At 45.3% G+C, this 17,087-nt stretch overlaps 2 protein-coding genes across 2 annotated transcripts in view; one reads left to right on the top strand and one right to left on the bottom strand.

The window, feature by feature from the left end:
- Positions 1 to 1,748, top strand: part of DYTN (dystrotelin) — a 47,556-nt gene extending 45,808 nt beyond the window's left edge. The window contains exon 15 of the mRNA XM_081169243.1: positions 1,646 to 1,748. Coding sequence (XP_081025369.1) covers positions 1,646 to 1,666 — 21 coding nt within the window. The 3' untranslated portion in view covers positions 1,667 to 1,748. The remainder of the gene's footprint in view (positions 1 to 1,645) is intronic.
- On the bottom strand, positions 1,686 to 13,592 carry FAM237A (family with sequence similarity 237 member A; the record flags this gene model as incomplete). Its single annotated transcript, XM_081184339.1, has 3 exons — positions 13,471 to 13,592; positions 6,201 to 6,589; positions 1,686 to 1,831 (listed from the first exon to the last, which is right to left on the bottom strand). Exons 2-3 carry the CDS (start codon positions 6,571 to 6,573, stop codon positions 1,686 to 1,688), a joined length of 519 nt encoding a protein of 172 aa, XP_081040465.1. The 5' UTR covers positions 6,574 to 6,589; positions 13,471 to 13,592.
- Between the last annotated feature and the right edge of the window lie 3,495 nt (positions 13,593 to 17,087).

Genomic DNA, 17,087 nt, shown 5'->3' with positions numbered 1-17,087 from the left:
CAGAAATGCCGACTCCTTAAAGATTACCAAATGATTTGTGGCAAATAATTGTGGTCTTTAGGCCTTTCAAGATTACATTACTGTGGGTGTGGCTCTCCCTTGGGTTTTGCTTGAATCAATACATTCAGTGTGAAACCACAAAGTGTGACACAAGGAACACAGTAGTTTGGGTTTTTTTTAATTATGCACATACATGCACGCATCCAGGAAGGGTTACAGTTTACTGTTGCAGAACCTGACTTTGGCTGTAAGGTGTGCATGATTTGTCTGACTGGGGCTCTTCTCCCTTAGAGAGACCTCTGTCTTACGCATGCTGAGATACAAGCGATTTTTATTTTTACTTCTGGGCAGTTTACGCATTTGTCAGCATGCATGTGGGAGAAGCACCCAATGGGTACTTGGGTAGCAGCCAGCACCTGAAAATGAAAAGCACTGTACAGTGGTGCCCCGCAAGACGAATGCCTCGCAAGACGGAAAACTCACTAGACGAAAGAGTTTTCCGTTTTGGAGGTGCTTCGCAAAACGAATCTCCTATGGGCTTGCTTCGCAAGACAACAATGTCTTGCGAGTTCCTGCTGGTTTTTTCCCTTCCCCCCTTTTTCTAAGCCGCTAAGCCGCTTATCAGCTGATCCGAGCAGCAGATAAGCCGCTAAAAGCCGCTAATAGCTCTAATCCGCTAATCCGTCAATGGGCTTGCTTCGCAAGACGAGAAAACCGCTAGACGAAGAGAATCACAGAACGGATTCTTTTCGTCTTGCGAGGCACCACTGTATTCTCTTCTTTTCTGTACTGGGAAGCTAGCTACTTACAAACTTATTAAAGAAACAGAATTCCCGGGCTTCATAATTACCGTATTTTTCTCTCTATAGGACGCACCGGACCATCGGAGGGGGAGAACAGGAAAAAAAAATTCTCCCCCTCTCTGCTCAGCACCCCTTCAGCGAAGCGGCAGGAGAAACGCAGCCCCTTCCATTTCTCCTCCCACTTTGCTGAAGGGGCGCTGCGCAGAGAGAGAAAACTGTGCAGCACCTCTCCAGCGAAGCCTGGAGAGCAAGAGTGATCGGTGTGCACCGACCCCTCTCGCTCTCCAGGCTTCAGACGGCTATCTGCAAGTCCCGCTGCACTCCGAAGGATTGCGGATAGCTGCCTGAAGCCCCCGGAGTGCAGCGGGAGTTCCCACTGCACTCCGGGGGCTTCAGGCAGCTTCAGCGAAAGCAACGTGAAGCCTCCGGAGCGCGGGGGAAGCTCTCCCTCTGCGCTACGGAGGCTTCGCATTGCTATCGCTGAAGCGAAGGAGCCTACATTCGCTCCATAGGACGCACACACATTTCCCCATAATTTTTGAAGGGGGAAAAGTGCGTCCCATAGAGCGAAAAATACGGTAAATCAAAATAAAAACAAGCACCAACATCCAGTTTAACAAAGAAAACATCGTTTGGGAAAAGTTAGCTTCAACCAAGTACCATTGAAAGGAATGAAATGGGAGTTAGTTGCAAAGAACTCCTAATCATTTTAATGGGATGTAAATTTACAACGAGTTTTTGCTAGATTGTAGTTATAGTGTGCAGGCAGTCTTTTTCCACGAGAAACCACTTCAAATGCAATTAAAGGCAAAAACCGAAACAGTAACAGTATTTGTTTAAAGGGAGAAAAGAGGGACGGATGAAGAACTCAACTGTACAACTCTAGAAGAGTTTCGCCTTGATTGTTAAAAGTCCAGTAATTCTTCCGTGCGAAGTGGACCTGCTCTTGTGCACATGGATTCTTATTAAGTTTTCTTTCAGTTCTTTCTTTTTCCATAGAGGAGTCATCTGAATTTGTGAAAAGATGCCTAGATGTTGGGAGGGAAAGCAACATAAACATGTATTTCTGATGCACCTGGAAAATGGTACTTTTCCTGACATTAACATGTCGTTTCATGTTTAATTTCATCCCATGGTTTAGAAATATACCTTATTTGATATGATAGCTAATTTATAAGAAGACCGTGGGAATCGCCGAATGAGTTCTGCCAGTGGAAACTGTGCACAAGGACTTCTACTTGTGCTGTGATGCTTCCCTCAGTCCCCCCCAAAATTGGCTTGGGGGTAGGGAAGGTTGGGCGAAATCTTGGAGCAGAGTGCAGGGGGTGGACTGGGGGACAGTGTGTCTGGCAAGTCAAAATGCTTGCACTTATGGGACAATCAGAGGAGTGTGATGCTTAATCCCTCCCAACGGACATACTTCAAAACATCCTGATTGTTATGTGCTGAGTTGAATAGGATCCAAAATGCAGCAGTCTGATTGGTCCTAGAACAATAGGATTCAGAATGCAGCAGTCTGATTGGTCCTAGAACAACGCAGCAGCATGATTGGTCCGCAGGAGCCACCCAATCCAGCTCCAGATGGAAGTGAATCGACAACCTGATTGGCCTACAGGAGAATTCCGGAATTAGCCAATCACGTGGGGCCCATTGTGTAAATAATGTATATAAGGCAGACATTCTGGGGGAACTTCCATTCCTCCTCACCACTATGAGCTGAATAAACAGCATGAAATCCACTCTTGACTCTGAGCATATTTCACTGATCATGAGATCAAATGTTGCATGTGGTAAAATAAACCAGAGTGAATGAAACTGCTGCTCTTCACGTGCAAACTTACACAGTGTGCAAGGGCTTCCCATTTAGTGACCGAGATATATAAACGAGTGATTAACATTAATCGTCGGCAATTTAACAGGGATAAGTGGGGAGGTACAGCACTTAATTTAAATTAAGTATTTCATGCCTGTGGCTGCAAGTTAGGTTAATTAACAAGTGTTAACAGGTATTTAATCTATGTTAAAGTGATTTGCATGGTTAATGAACACGGATTGGAATATCCCTCACCTGTACACTTCCTTGGGCGTTGGATGAACTTGACACACACAACATTCAGATGACCACTAAAGCTACAGTGAATTAATCAATCAGTTGAGTAAGGAAAGAATCAGGACAAAATATCAAATCTAACTAAGCATGAGATGGGGGGGGGGAGCTCAATAATTTTGGGACCTTCCTAACACTTTCGTTGTGTCATGGTTTCTTACTTTTTGAAATATGGCAACCTTAACCTATCCAAATGAACATTTTGCACAGCTCTAGCCATTGTGAACCTCGGATGAAATAAAGGTGCTCCTGCTATAATGGTTACCATGCTTAAGAATCAGCAGTTTGCTTCATTTTTATAAGATGCTAGATAATATGTTTCTCTGTGTTGTGTGGTCCATTGATTTTTCTTTTTCATCAGCTAATCATGGAAGTGGATGTTTCTGTTAAATTAACGTCGACTGACTACGTAGTGAAACAAAAGTCCAGCTGAAATTTAGATAGCCTGATTTATTTCCTTCTCATTTAGGAGCTAGCAGATCCGTGTCCCTTGTTAAGTTTGCAGCTTTTTAAAAATAAAATAATGATTATATTTCAGTTCACCGAGTCTATGATTTAACACTCAGGCTGAATAACATCATTATTTTACAGTTCCCATTTGCTCAAACACCTGCCATTATTCACATTTTACTGACAGAGATCTGAGACTGAGGAACAGTGTTGTTGTGATTCTGGCTCTCTCCTAACCATAATTAATACGTTGGGAGTCAGTTTTGTGTATATGTGTTTTTGTACTTCCTGGAGCTAACTCAACCCTTCTTATTGCAGTTAAATTTATTGTTGGTGCCAGTGTGAACGATGGTTTGTGCCAGCTAGGGTTTCAGAATCTGAACCTGCAAGCTGATATCTAATCAATCTAATCACACATCCTATATGAACTGAAATCTAGCAGGTATTTTTTGGGGGGAAATACTTATCAGTCCAGTAAAATATGAGCAACATATCTTTGTCTACACATTCTCTGTTCAAGCAACTGAAAGGGCAGCAAAGGCAGTTCTCGTTCCCTTTGAAGGAACTTGCTCAGAAAAGAGTTTCAGCTATGTTAATGCCCACCTCATGTACAGTGGTGCCTCGCAAGATGAAAAGAATCCGTTCTGTGATTCTCTTCGTCTAGCGGTTTTTTCGTCTTGCGAAGCAAGCCCATTGACGGATTAGCGGATTAGCGCTGTTAGCGGCTTTTAGCGGCTTTTAGCGGCTTTTAGCGGCTTTTAGCGGCTTATCTGCTGATCGGATCAGCTGATAAGCGGCTTAGCGGCTTAGAAAAAGGGGGGAAGGAAAAAAACCAGCAGGAACTCGCAAGACATTGTCGTCTTGCGAAACAAGCCCATAGGAAATTCGTTTTGCGAAGCACCTCCAAAACGGAAAACTCTTTCGTCTAGTGAGTTTTCCGTCTTGCGAGGCATTCGTCTTGTGGGGCACCACTGTATCTTATGAGCAGCCAAGTGATTTATCCATCCCCACTGAGATCCCTTTGATGCCTGCTTTGGTTGCATAGTTTTCAGCATGTATTACCATGACAGAAGTAATCCCTGGATTTCTAGAATTGTGCCACCATACAAAGGGCGCAATTCAATTACAGTGACAACTGTGCTCCATCGATAGTAATAGATTTAACGACAAATTTAAGCCATGTTTCTGGTTCACATGGATTTCACTTTGGCCGGGACCTCTTCTGACATTGCCACTAGTTGCATGGGACCTACAAAACACTCGTGGGCACCATTGCACCCTAAGACACCCCTGATGGCACCTACCTAGCCTCCTTGCCCTCCCAATTTTATTATTTTAAATTGAGGGTTTTGGGGGGAGTTGCTAGATTGGGGAGGGGTTACCTGTTTGTTAGTTTTTGGGGGCTTTTCATGCCTGGGTTTTATTTGTTTTAAAGTGTTTGTAGGTGCTTTACCTGGGTATTTTGTGGGGTGGCAGTAGTTCTATGCATCCCCAGTGTTTCTTCTGTCTTAATGCTACAATGGTGGTACCTTGGTTCCCGAATGGCTTGGCTCTGGAACAAATTGGTTCCTGAACGCCGCAAACCCTACTGATGAACACCCAGCCCAAACCCCCTGATGATCTCTCCCAGCGGCTGCATGTAGATGTTGAAAGCATGGGGGAGAGGACAGAACCCTGAGGCACCCCACAGGTGAGAGCCCAGGGGTCTGAACACTCATCCTCCCCCCCACTTTCTAAACACAGCCCAGGAGGAAGGAGCGGAACCACTGTATAACAGTGCCCCCAGCTCCCAGCCCCTCTAGATGGTCCAGAAGCATGTTATGGTCGATGGTGTCAAAAGCCATTGAGAGATCCAGCAGAACTAGGAAACAGCTCTCACCTTTGTCCCTAGCCCGCCGGAGATCATCGACCAGTGCGACCAAGGCAGTTTCAGTCCCATGATGAGGCCTGAATCCCGACTGGAAGGGATCCAAATGGTCCGCTTCTTCCAGGCGTGCCTGGAGTTGTTCAGCTACCACTCGCTCAATCACCTTGCCCAAGAATGGAAGATTTGAGACTGGGCGATAGTTGGCCATATTGGCAGCATCTAAAGATGTTTTTTTAAGAAGCGGTTTGATAACCGCCTCTTTTAGTGGGTCTGGGAAGGCTCCCTCACAGAGAGAAGCATTCACCACCCCGCGAAGCTTTTATAAGCCAGGATAGGCAAGGATCAAGGAGACAGGTGGTTGGTTTCATTCGTCCAAGCAGCCTGTCCACATCCTCGGAGGTAACAGATTGCAATTGATCCCACTCAACTTGACTAGACAGGACTCTAGCACTCTCCCGCCCCGGCCCTGCTCCCACGGTGGAGTCTACCTCTTCCCAAATCTGAGCGACTTTATCTGCAAAAAACTTAGCAAAATCATTGCAGGAGATCATGGGGCCCGTACTGGGCCCCGATGTAGCAGGTGGTTCCGCTAAATTGTGAACCACCTGGAAAAGTCTCCTGCTGCTGTTTTCTGCAGATGCAATAGAGGCGGCAAAGAAAGTCTTCTTTGCCGTTGCTACCACCACTTGGTAGGCTCAACATTGAGCTCTAACCTGTGTCCGGTCAGATTCGGAATGAGTTATCCGCCACCGGCGCTCTAGCCGTCTCAACGATTGTTTCATTGCCCTCAGATCCATGGAAAACCATGGATTTCCAAATGTGCCCCCAGGTACAGAAAGATTGAGGACCCTGATTTGGTCCGTGTGGGAGCAAGCCCATGAAATGCCCCCTTCACACACCTGTCTGACTAGGGTTGATAAAAGTTCTGGACATTGCTGCTGCCTTCCTGCCCCCCTGGGTGCACAGTACTAACCTTGCTTACTCAATATGATCCAAGATGGAAGAGCTGCAGTTTGCCTCTGGGCTTCAGCCAACTGCCTTTTCCCTAAGCCGTGGGTTCTGGAGAGTACGCAGTCCATGTAGATATCCCAGAAGAGCTGGGCCAGGTGCCAAAACAAAGCCCCGTGCTTCAAGTCCTCAGACGACTTCAGGAAGATCATAAAGTCCCAAAAGCCGCTGACAGAGTCAGAAACACGCGGCTGCCTCATCTCCAGCAAGACGGCTGAGGAGGATTCCCAGCATTTGGGATCAGCTCGGCCAAGAGCCATGGGGTCCATCTGGCTATAGCAGAAGAAAGGCGTCACATGAAGCAAACCCACAATGAAAAGGAAGCGGGTGAATCTCATGTTGCGGAAAAGCTTTCTTTCTTTCTTTTTCCAATTTTTAAAATTGATTTTCCACATTTATAATGAAAAGAAAAAAAGGGGGGGAGAGACACATTACAATGCAATAAACAATAAACTAAACACAAAGAAAAATTGTTTCTTCCAATATCTAATTCTTGTTACATTGATAACTGACTTCCTCTAATCCTCAAATTCCTCGTATCTAACTGAATTTCACTGTATCACCTGTGTAGCAGTTCTCCAAAATCATATTTCTAGTAAAATTAACTCCTTTCATTTACTATCCTCTTCCCTTTTATTAATATTCTAATCCTTAATCTTTACTACCACATATTCTTATTCTACCCCTAAGCCTGTTTATTGCTTCCAAGAATTTTCTATTTATCTTATATTACAATATTTAGCTAAATATTCTTTAAATTTATTCCAATCCTCTCTCCTCTTCTTTCTGGTCCTGGATTCTTCCAGTCACGTCGACCAGCTCCAAAAAGTCCAACATCTTCATCTGCGATTTCCAATTTTTGGCTAATAAAAGTCTTGCCGCTGTAGTGGCATACAAAAACAGTATAACATTTTGGGGGGGCAATTCCAATCCTATTCCAAGTAGAAAGGCTTCTGGTTTCTTAATAAATGTATTTTTCAACATTTTTTTCAACTCATTATAAATCTTTTCCCAGAAGTCTTTCACCTTAAGACACCTCCACCGCCTATGATAAAAAGTACCTTCTTTTTCTTTGCATTTCCAACATTGATAGTCATTTGTATGATAAATCTTTGCTAATTTCACCGGGGTTAAGTACCATCTATACATCATTTTCATAATATTTTCCTTTAATACAGTACATGCAGTAAACTTGACCCCTTTCTTCCACAACCTTTCGCAATCTTTCATCGTTATATTGTGCCCAACATCTCTTGCCAAATCAAGGAAAAGCTTTCTTATGGCGCCAGAATCCATTGACTTTCTGGAACCTGTCAAGAGCAAAAATAGCATAACAATCCCTAACCCGTCTTAAGAAAGTGCTATAGCTCCGTGCTAGAACTGTTGGGAATCAAGCCTTTATCAGGAGAAACGCCACTCTCCAGGCACCCGGCTTGATCTCCTGATGACCTCCCTGTCTGCTTTCCCGGCAAGATCCAGGCAGAGGTCGCGATAGGCGATCCTTCTCAGCGTGAGAAGAACACACCACTCTTTCCTGCCCCCACCCCCCGGGCAGGGGAAAGAGATAGACAGAAACGTATTTACATGCCTTTATTTCTGTCTTTGCAGCGTTACAGAAAACACGTCTGCTCTCTTCAAACTCCAACAGCCGAGAGACAAACTCCTCCTGTACTTCCTGTACAGCTCATATTACACTCTGAGCTAATTCCGGTGCTTCGCACTGTGAATAGACTGTCCCTCTGTTTCCCACGGAACAGTCCCAACATTCCCATTATGTTTTGCTTTTAAGCTACCAGCTCGCGGCCGCATTGCTTCTATATCGTATGCTCTAGGATCAATGCCTGGCTCCTCTAGCTGGGTCTGGGAAAGACTTATGTGAAGTCCTAGAATCCAAAGGCATTCAGTGCAGAGGAACCAATGATCTGACCCTGTCAGGCACTTCCTCTGTTATTGTGGTCAGGACCACAATACCTCAAGGACTACCTCTTTCCATATGAACCTACCCGGACGCTGAGATCATCTTCTGAGGGCCTCCTTCGTGTGCTGCCTCCTTGAGAGGTCTGGAGGGTGGCAACACGAGAACGGGGCCTTCTCTGCAGTGGCTCCCCATCTGTGGAATGCACTCCTGGCACCTTCCATTACACATCTTTAGGCGCCAGGCAAAAAAGTTCCTTTTCAAGCAGGCCTTTAGTTGATCTGTTTGACATCCTATACCCTTTTAAAATGTGGCTCTTTTCTGGGGCGGGGGGAGGTGTTTTTGGGTTGTTGTTTTTATTCTGATTATATAAATTGTAATCTTTTCTGTGAATCGCCCTAAGACCTACAGGTATAGGGCAGTATATAAACTAATAATAATAATAATAATAATAATAATAATAATAATAATAATAATTGGGCTGAGGATGCAAATATGCTGCTCATTTAAAAGGTAAAGGTAAAGGGACCCCTGACCATTAGGTCCAGTCGTGGCCGACTCTGGGGTTGCGGCGCTCATCTCGCTTTCTTGGCCGAGGGAGCCGGCATACGGCTTCCGGGTCATGTGGCCAGCATGACTAAGCCGCTTCTGGCGAACCAGAGCAGCGCACGGAAACGCTGTTTACCTTCCCGCCAGAGCGGTACCTATTTATCTACTTGCACTTTGACGTGCTTTTGAACTGCTAGGTTGGCAGGAGCAGGGACCGAGCAACGGGAGCTCACCCCGTCGCGGGATTTGAAACACCGACCTTCTGATCAGCAAGTCCTCTTAACCCACAGCGCCACCCGTGTCCCATGCTGCTCATTTACTCCTGATTAATTCCCTAACACTGTCTGCAGTCTTGCCAACACCATTTAAACGTCCCAATTCTCTATTAACATTTTACCAGCAGCCTTGAACCTTTTTGGCTGGGATCCAAATAGCCTGCCTGCTACTTCCATGCGCCACGAGATACTTTGGGATTTGTCTTTCTCCACATGGCAAAAGGGTTTTTGGAGCTGGGGAAAGCTGCAAAAGCAATTGATAGTGTGGCACAGGGGGCTGCTGTTCAGCAAAGCAGAGAGAAGGCCAAAACCTCATGAGCATGCCTGAGGAAGCTTTTCGAATCCTGGTCATTGCCTTATTCAGTCCTTTATCTTGACTGTTTAATCCTGGCTGATTATTTGATCCTGACTGATTAATACACCTGTGTGCTTAGGACCGGGGATTCTGGGCCTCTGATAACAAGTAGGCGACTGTGGACAGAAACTTAAATCTACAGGACGGGTTGTGTTTTGGCTTGTCTTATTTTATTTATATTTATTGTTTATTTATTTAATAAAAAATATTTTTAAAAACCTGCAAAGTGGTTTACCAAAACAAAAAACATATCAGTTAATATCTTGACCCTTCTCCACTGAATTGAAATTTCAGCCTTCACGACACAGGAAAACGGCCAAGTAAACAGCTATTTTCATGGAGGAGGGTCAAGATATTAACTGATATGCATGAAATTTCATATACAGTGGTACCTCAGGTTACATACGCTTCAGGTTACATACGCTTCAGGTTACATACTACGCTAACCCAGAAATAGTGCTTCAGGTTAAGAACTTTGCTTCAGGATGAGAACAGAAATCGGGCTCCGGTGGGGCGGCAGCAGCAGGAGGCCCCATTAGCTAAAGTGATGCTTCGGTTAAGAACACTTTCAGATAAAGAACGGACCTCCAGAACGAATAAAGTACTTAACCCGAGGTACCACTGTATAGCTATATAATCGCTAGTGTAGTAAGATAAGACCTTTGGAGCAGGCACTTAAAAAAAAATAAAAAATTATGAACCGCCCTAGTAGGGCAGTAATTGTCTCTTGATAATTTGTCACACACACACCGCTCCATGGTCGCACCTGGGACGCACCCCCCACCCCCCTCCTACGCCCCTGCCCATGATTCCTGACTAGAGAGCCATGCTCCTTAGGGCTGCTGGAGGTTGGAGTCCAAAAACATTTGGGGGGCCACAGGTTTCCCCTTCCCGTCTTATGGCATAAAATTGTGAGTAAAGTTTTTCCTGTTGCCAATAGCACTGATACTATTTCTTCACCCAGCTGCATTTTTATCCATGATTTTGTCTGTGCTGTGGTGGGACCAGTCTTGCAACTGTGCTTTGCTTCACCCTGTTCCTGTTAGGATTTCGGTCCCTCATTCCTCAGTCAGGAAATGTACCACCTGAACACATCTATTTGTCACCTAGTTGCTAAAGACTTAGGGACGTGGGTGGCGTTGTGGGTTAAACCACAGAGCCTAGGACTTGCCGATCAGAAGGTCGGCGGTTCGAATCCCCGTGATGGGGTGAGCTCCTGTTGCTCGGCCCCTGCTCCTGCCAACCTAGCAGTTCGAAAGCTCATCAAAGTGCAAGTAGATAAATAGGTACCGCTCCGGCAGGAAGGTAAACGGTGTTTCCGTGGGCTGCTCTGGTTCGCCAGAAGCAGCTTAGTCATGTTGGCCACATGACCCGGAAGCTGTACACTGGCTCCCTTGGCCAATAATGCGAGATGAGCGCCGCAACCCCAGAGTCGGTCACGACTGGACCTAATGGGCAGGGGTCCCTTTACCTGCTAAAGACTTCATCTTGTGAATCCAAATGACTGGAGAGTGCAGCAGGGCAACCGTGATTCCACCTATCCAGTTCTAGAAGCAATAGTTTTGAATTACAAAGTACATTTCAGTTAAATCTTCGGGCTGCAATCTGACACAGAACTAAGTATACCCAATTCTGTGTTGGGATGTGGCGCCTAAGAGCAGTTCAGCCGTGAAACAAGGTGAGAGTTGCATAGCCATGAGAAGTTGTGACAAGCCCCTCTGCCATGAAAAGTTGGGACACGTCCCTCTGGTTTTGCTGTTGGGGCTATTCTGTCAGGAATAATTTCTATGAGTGATGGGGAGCCTGTGACCTGTTGGGATACTGCCAGGGAGATAAAGTCCATCATGGCCCCAAGCCGTGTGCCGGACGTCCATCGATCTCCCGTAGTCACGCAGATTCAGCAATTAGCGACATGAGTTTCTTCTAGAGCTCATGCACGCTCTATCAGCAGATAATGCACAGCCAAAAGTTGCACTCAGGAGAGCATTATTTACAAGCTTTTATTCAGCTACCTTGTTGATCAGAACAAAGAAAGACATGACCGTTCTGCGTCAGTGTCTTCGACAGAGAGAGAAACGAAAGCAATAGCAACATAAACATCCTGTGAACAGGAAATACGCAGGCTGTGACTCAAACATCCTGCTCCCTTTTAAGGTGGAACGGAAATATCCTAACACCCAGATGTTGGACTTCAATTCTCATGGAGCTTCAGACAGGATGGGCAACTGTCAGGGAAGATGTTCAGCAACAGCTCCATTTTCTCCATCCCTGGTTTAGAGCTACCTTGTATTCCTGCAAGCAGCCACATCAGATGAGACACTGGGTCCCTTCCAAACATCTGTCTCCTGCACAAACTCCCCTGTTCTTAGCTCCTCTATTCAGCACCGTGTCTGTTCCTATATAGCCGTGCTGCTCTCTGTGGCTGGAATACTCTTTCTTCCTGTCTCAAGACACTTTCCTCTCTTCAATTTCTGTGTTCTGCACAGCGCCAACTGCAATGGTTTTGCTAACACAGTGCAGTCCTATCAGTATAGTAATTCACTATGGGATCTCTGAGCATAAGGCATAACACCCTATGATTTTATTTTAACACTTTTGATTTGCTTTCATTTTTTGCAAATCTATGCCTTCTAAGTCCTTCAGAATAAATTTAGTATTAGTTTTTTGCACCTTGATTATTAGAATAAAATCAAAATATATGTAATAACTGCTTTTGAAACTCAAGTATATAAACAGCAGCTATTTCTGTGCATTTCTCAAATATTTTTTACAAAACTTGTTTTCTCTCTCTCTTATAATAAGAAATATGGAATCTATAGTTGGCAAACGCTGTATCATGACATGTTTATAATGCAGAATAGATGCATTCATGAGTTTACAGCTTGCTGTATTTCTAAATTTTAACATGAGTCTGACCGGGGAGAACGGTGTATTTGAATTCCTCTTCTGGAACAATAAGAAGCCTCAATTCATTTTTATAAAGACAACAATATTCCTGCTTCTAAATGCAAGAGAGACGCTTCAGCTTTGACCCATGCTCCTTGTATATACATACCAGTCTTTAAGGAACTTTACGCATAATCTCTATATGATGAACAAATATTTTATGACTTATGAGCTGTACTTTAGGTATAGGGAAACCCTTCATTGCCATCCCTTTCTTTCCCATTGCTTCCCCTGCCTTTGCTATCTCAGCTAATCAGATTTACAAATATATTTGGTCCTTGCTAAATTGGAAGTTAAAGAGACAGAATTCCCTCTTTCTCTCCTCCTAATATCAAACTCAGGGTGAGTGCCACCAGGATCATAGTGAAAACTGAGGAAACAACAAAGAGGTATCAACAGGACTGTGAGAAACGAAGGGTTTATAGAAGTGTAAAGAATCTTTAAAAAATAGCTAATGGGGCAACCTCCACCCCCTGCCCCCAAACAACCCAATGTTGACTGAGCAGGCATAGAATATAGGGTGAACTATGGAAAAGAAAAACAGATGGGGCATGCCCTACGTGGAGGGAAGAGCTGTCTGGAACCATGAAGAGGAACACTCCTTTGATGAAGCAGAAGACACTACAAAATGTTGTTGCTGGTCTTACTCGTAACATCTCTACCTTAAGAGAGGACGTTTAGCTTTTAAAGCTCAGGAGTGAAGTATGTTTTGCATTTCTTGCTGCCTGTTTCCTGCATTCCCCACTCCTCTCTCTCTCTCGCAGTTCCTTCTTAGCAGTAGTTCTTATACCCTGTGAAGGCTGCTTGAGACACGAGTAGCCCAGACTCCATCACTGTCTAATGTAGTGGATTGTGCCGCAACACACTACCCCTCTGGAAACAAACAGTCCTCCAGTACTTTACTGATCAACAAATGTATTATGCCATAGGCTTTCATGAACTAGTTTTGATTTTCGCTTGAAGGTGGGTTAAATTTCCACTGGCCCTCCGCTCCTAAGCTCTCTTGCACACCTTGGAAGCAGCATGCAGACTCTACAGCTGCTAAAAAGAACATCAGATTCTGACTGTGTAAACGCCACCTGCACGCCTGACTTCTAGGAGCTCTCCTTGCTGCTGAAGCCAAGACAAGCTCTTGTGTTTTTCTTTCAATCTCTGCTCTGGAGGGGGAAAAAAGACTTACAAAAGATCCACTTACCTTCCTGAATATGGTGTGTGTGTGGGGGGGGTCTCTTCTGGAGACTGAAATTGCACCCAGGGGAAGCCTCTGTTCCAACTTTGTCTCTCCTGAGAATTGTAAGGCAGTATTAGACTTATGCCCCCCCCCCTTTATAAAGAAGTGGGAGTGGATAGCTTTTATTTGTCTTGCGTCAAAGCTCTGTGCAGAAACCCCCCTCCCCTTTCAGGTTCAGTCCCTGAAGCAGACTTTTTCCTGGCCCTCCTACGGTTGACGGTTAATTTTGCAAGCACTTAAAAGAAAACTTGTCATCGATTTCACTCAAGAGATAATGCAAAGACTCGGCTGAAACCGTGCAACCACCTGGTATTTCTCCACTCTCAGAAGCTGTTGCTAGTGGACAGCAGTAGAGTGGGGCAGTAAACCACCAAATTCAGAATTCTTTGGTCAATTTTAATGGGGACTTTAATTTTTAACAAAAATTACTATTCACTCAGAACACTAAACCAAAATTAAGCATCCCTCTCTCCTGTTGGTTTCAAGGAGGGGGATTTAAACAGGCACATAACTCTTCCCTTTTAACCAATTGAACTAAAAAATGCTTAGTTTTCACTGGATCGTGTTTTCTTTCTTTTCTTTCTTTCTCTTTCTTTCTTTGCACTATCTCAGCAAGAACAGCATTTGTGCTCTCCTGCAACAACCACATGTGGATGTCTGCTGTGCTGTCACTGACAACACAGAAAGGGACCTGTTGTCATTTTCTTTTAACGTCATCTCAAGGAAAAGCAGGGCTGACATAATGCAGAAGGTTTCCTGCATTTAAAACCCCCCTACCCAAATCCTGCAAAACATGGGCAACAAGTGGAATGGAAATAGCCAAGAAGTCTACTATCTACCTCTAAAAAAGGGCTTAGGGAAATTCTTTTTTATATCGTCACCCGAAAGAGGAAAAACCATTTCTGGAAAACCCAACATGGAAACAACACAAGGAAATTATAGAAGAAGAGTTGTAGCTTGGGGAGGAGAAATCTTCTGAGAGAGAGAGTACTGGCAATGAAGAAAGAGGACCGAAAGGTCCAGAAGAGTCAAAACAGTCTGTTCTCCCTATTCCCAGATTTTGATTATTACTGGCCTACAAGAGGAGTGGAAGGCAACAGAGGAGCTAGGGGCCAGTGTAAATGTTGTAATCATACTGTGCTTATATAATAATATATATAATACGTCCATAAATTTTGAGAGCCATCCCAATGTTTATAGACTTTGTATAATAGTTGCATTGACCTTGTGTACCCAAGCAGTGTATTTCTCTAGTGTACAGTGGTACCTCAGGTTACATACGCTTCAGGTTACATACGCTTCAGGTTACAGACTCCGCTAACCCAGAAATAGTGCTTCAGGTTAAGAACTTTGCTTCAGGATGAGAACAGAAATCGTGCTCCGGCGGCACGGCAGCAGCAGGAGGCCCCATTAGCTAAAGTGGTGCTTCAGGTTAAGAACAGTTTCAGGTTAAGTACGGACCTCTGGAACAAATTAACCCGAGGTACCACTGTACAGTGGTTCAAAGAAACTGGGTGAGGCTCTCATATCTTACCAACAGTACAGTAAAGATATAGATTACATAGCAGCCATACCTGCAAATTTGTGGTACAGTGGTACCCCGCAAGACGAACGCCTCGCAGGACGGAAAACCCGCTAGACGAAAGGGTTTTCCGTTTTGGAGGCGCTTCGCAAAACGAATTTCCCTATGGGCTTGCTTCGCAAGACGAAAGCCCATAGGGAAATCTCCGGGGACCTCTTTTAAATGCTAGCGGTGGGGAGCAAAGCCTTTCCCCCCCCCCTCCGGCCTTCAGAAGAGGTCCAGGAAGGCTGGCGGGGGCCGAAAGGCTTTGCTCCCCAGCGCCAGCATTTTAAAAGCAGTCCGGGATAGCAGGGAAGCGCTTCCCGCTATCCCGGACGGCTTTTGAAGGCAGGACAAATCCGCGAAGCCTGGGCGCGCTGATGTCAGCGCGTGCAGGCTTCGGCATGCCGGCAAGTCTCCGCCAGCAGCGGCAGCGCTGCCGCTGCTGGCGGAGAGGTCCGCGAAGCCTTGGCCGGACAGCTTTTGAAGGCAGGCGGGGGGAGCAAAGACTTTCGCCCCCGCCAGCCTTCAGAAGAGGTCCAGGACCTCTTCTGAAGGCTGGCGGGGGGCAAAAGTCTTTGTCCCCCCTGCCTGCCTTCCCAGGGGCTTTTAAATCGCCCCAACAGCGGAGAAGTCCTCCGCTGTCCCGGAGCGATTTTAAAATGCTGGGGGTGGGAAGAAAAGCCCTTGTCCCCCCCCCAGCCTTCAGAAGAGGTCGGGGGACAGACTGTCCCCGGACCTGGTCTGAAGTCGGTTTCCCTAGGAACGCATTAATTGATTTTCAATGCATTCCTATGGGAAACCGTGCATCGCAAGACGAAAAACTCGCAAGAAGAAAAAACTTGCGGAACGAATTAATTTCGTCTTGCGAGGCACCACTGTACTGAAGCAGGTATGGGGAGCCTGTGGCCCTCATTCATGAAACCAGGGTGCACAGCCCATCATGTCATTTCTGGATACAGGCTCCTCTGTTTGCATGTAGCAACGCCACAACTTTCGAAGGACCCTAAAAATAACATTGTAATGAAGGTGCCAGCAATTAACTGGATGTGACCTGAAGGCCAGTTTCCTCATTTTGGTCAGAGGAATTCTACAAGGTACTTTACAGTTAATTGTAATGACATCCGGAGCGTTTAAGTGTATCATTTGCATTTTGCAAAAAGCACCACTTTGCAAATGAAGAAGTCAGCCCTTATGGCTGGGGCACTTGTTGAGAATTCCTGGCAAGGCAATAAAGGCAAGAGGTCCTTTGTTCCGTTCCTGCTTTCTCCATTAGCTTTCTTCGTAGGTAATAAAAAGAGCCAATTTCGCATTACAACTCCATGAAGGAGGTGAGTCACCCTGTTTCAATGGATTCTCAAGAAAATCCCTGGTTGGGGGCGGGTGGGAGAAAGTAAGTGGAACCAAGTTGAAATCCATCACAGGAAGTGAGGAAGATAAATTGGTTTTTTTACCCCCATACCAGCCACTCTTATCACTTGAAAGGGAGGGGGTAGCAATCCACATTTTGTAAAGGAAGCATAAATCCTCCCCTCTGCTTCATTTTGTGCATATTCCAACTTGGTAGGCTGGAATCCTATACATCAGGGCTGGAGAAATTATTCTGGCTGCTGGGCCAGATCTCCCCTACCTCTCCTGGGCCAAATTTGGTGGGTGTGTCAATCACAACGATGCCAGCTGATGGGGTGCTTTCAAGACCCCTGCAGTGTCCTGATCAGCTGATTGTCAGTGTAGATCAAAGAGCTGAAGACTCTTTTCCAATGAGCAAGGTGCTAGCAAAGAGCCATGCTCAGCCCATTCATCAATTAGCTTTTAGTTAGTCCTTCTAGACAATGATTCAATATTTCAGCTCAGAGCCTTTTTATCTTATCAACATGGAGAAGATGTTCACTATCCTGCAAACTTTCAGGTCCCCAGGCCTGCTACTCTCTTTCTCTGGTTCCTGAGTGGTACTGTTTTGGATACTTAAACAAGACTGGAATTAGTATCTATAAGCATGACTCATCACCTTGTCAACAAA

This window comes from Podarcis bocagei, assembly GCF_964188305.1.
Source record: "Podarcis bocagei genome assembly, chromosome: 1".
Lineage (NCBI taxonomy): Eukaryota > Metazoa > Chordata > Lepidosauria > Squamata > Lacertidae > Podarcis > Podarcis bocagei.
The sequence above is the reverse complement of the archived record's forward strand: the minus strand, read 5'-3'. Positions and strand labels throughout refer to the sequence as shown.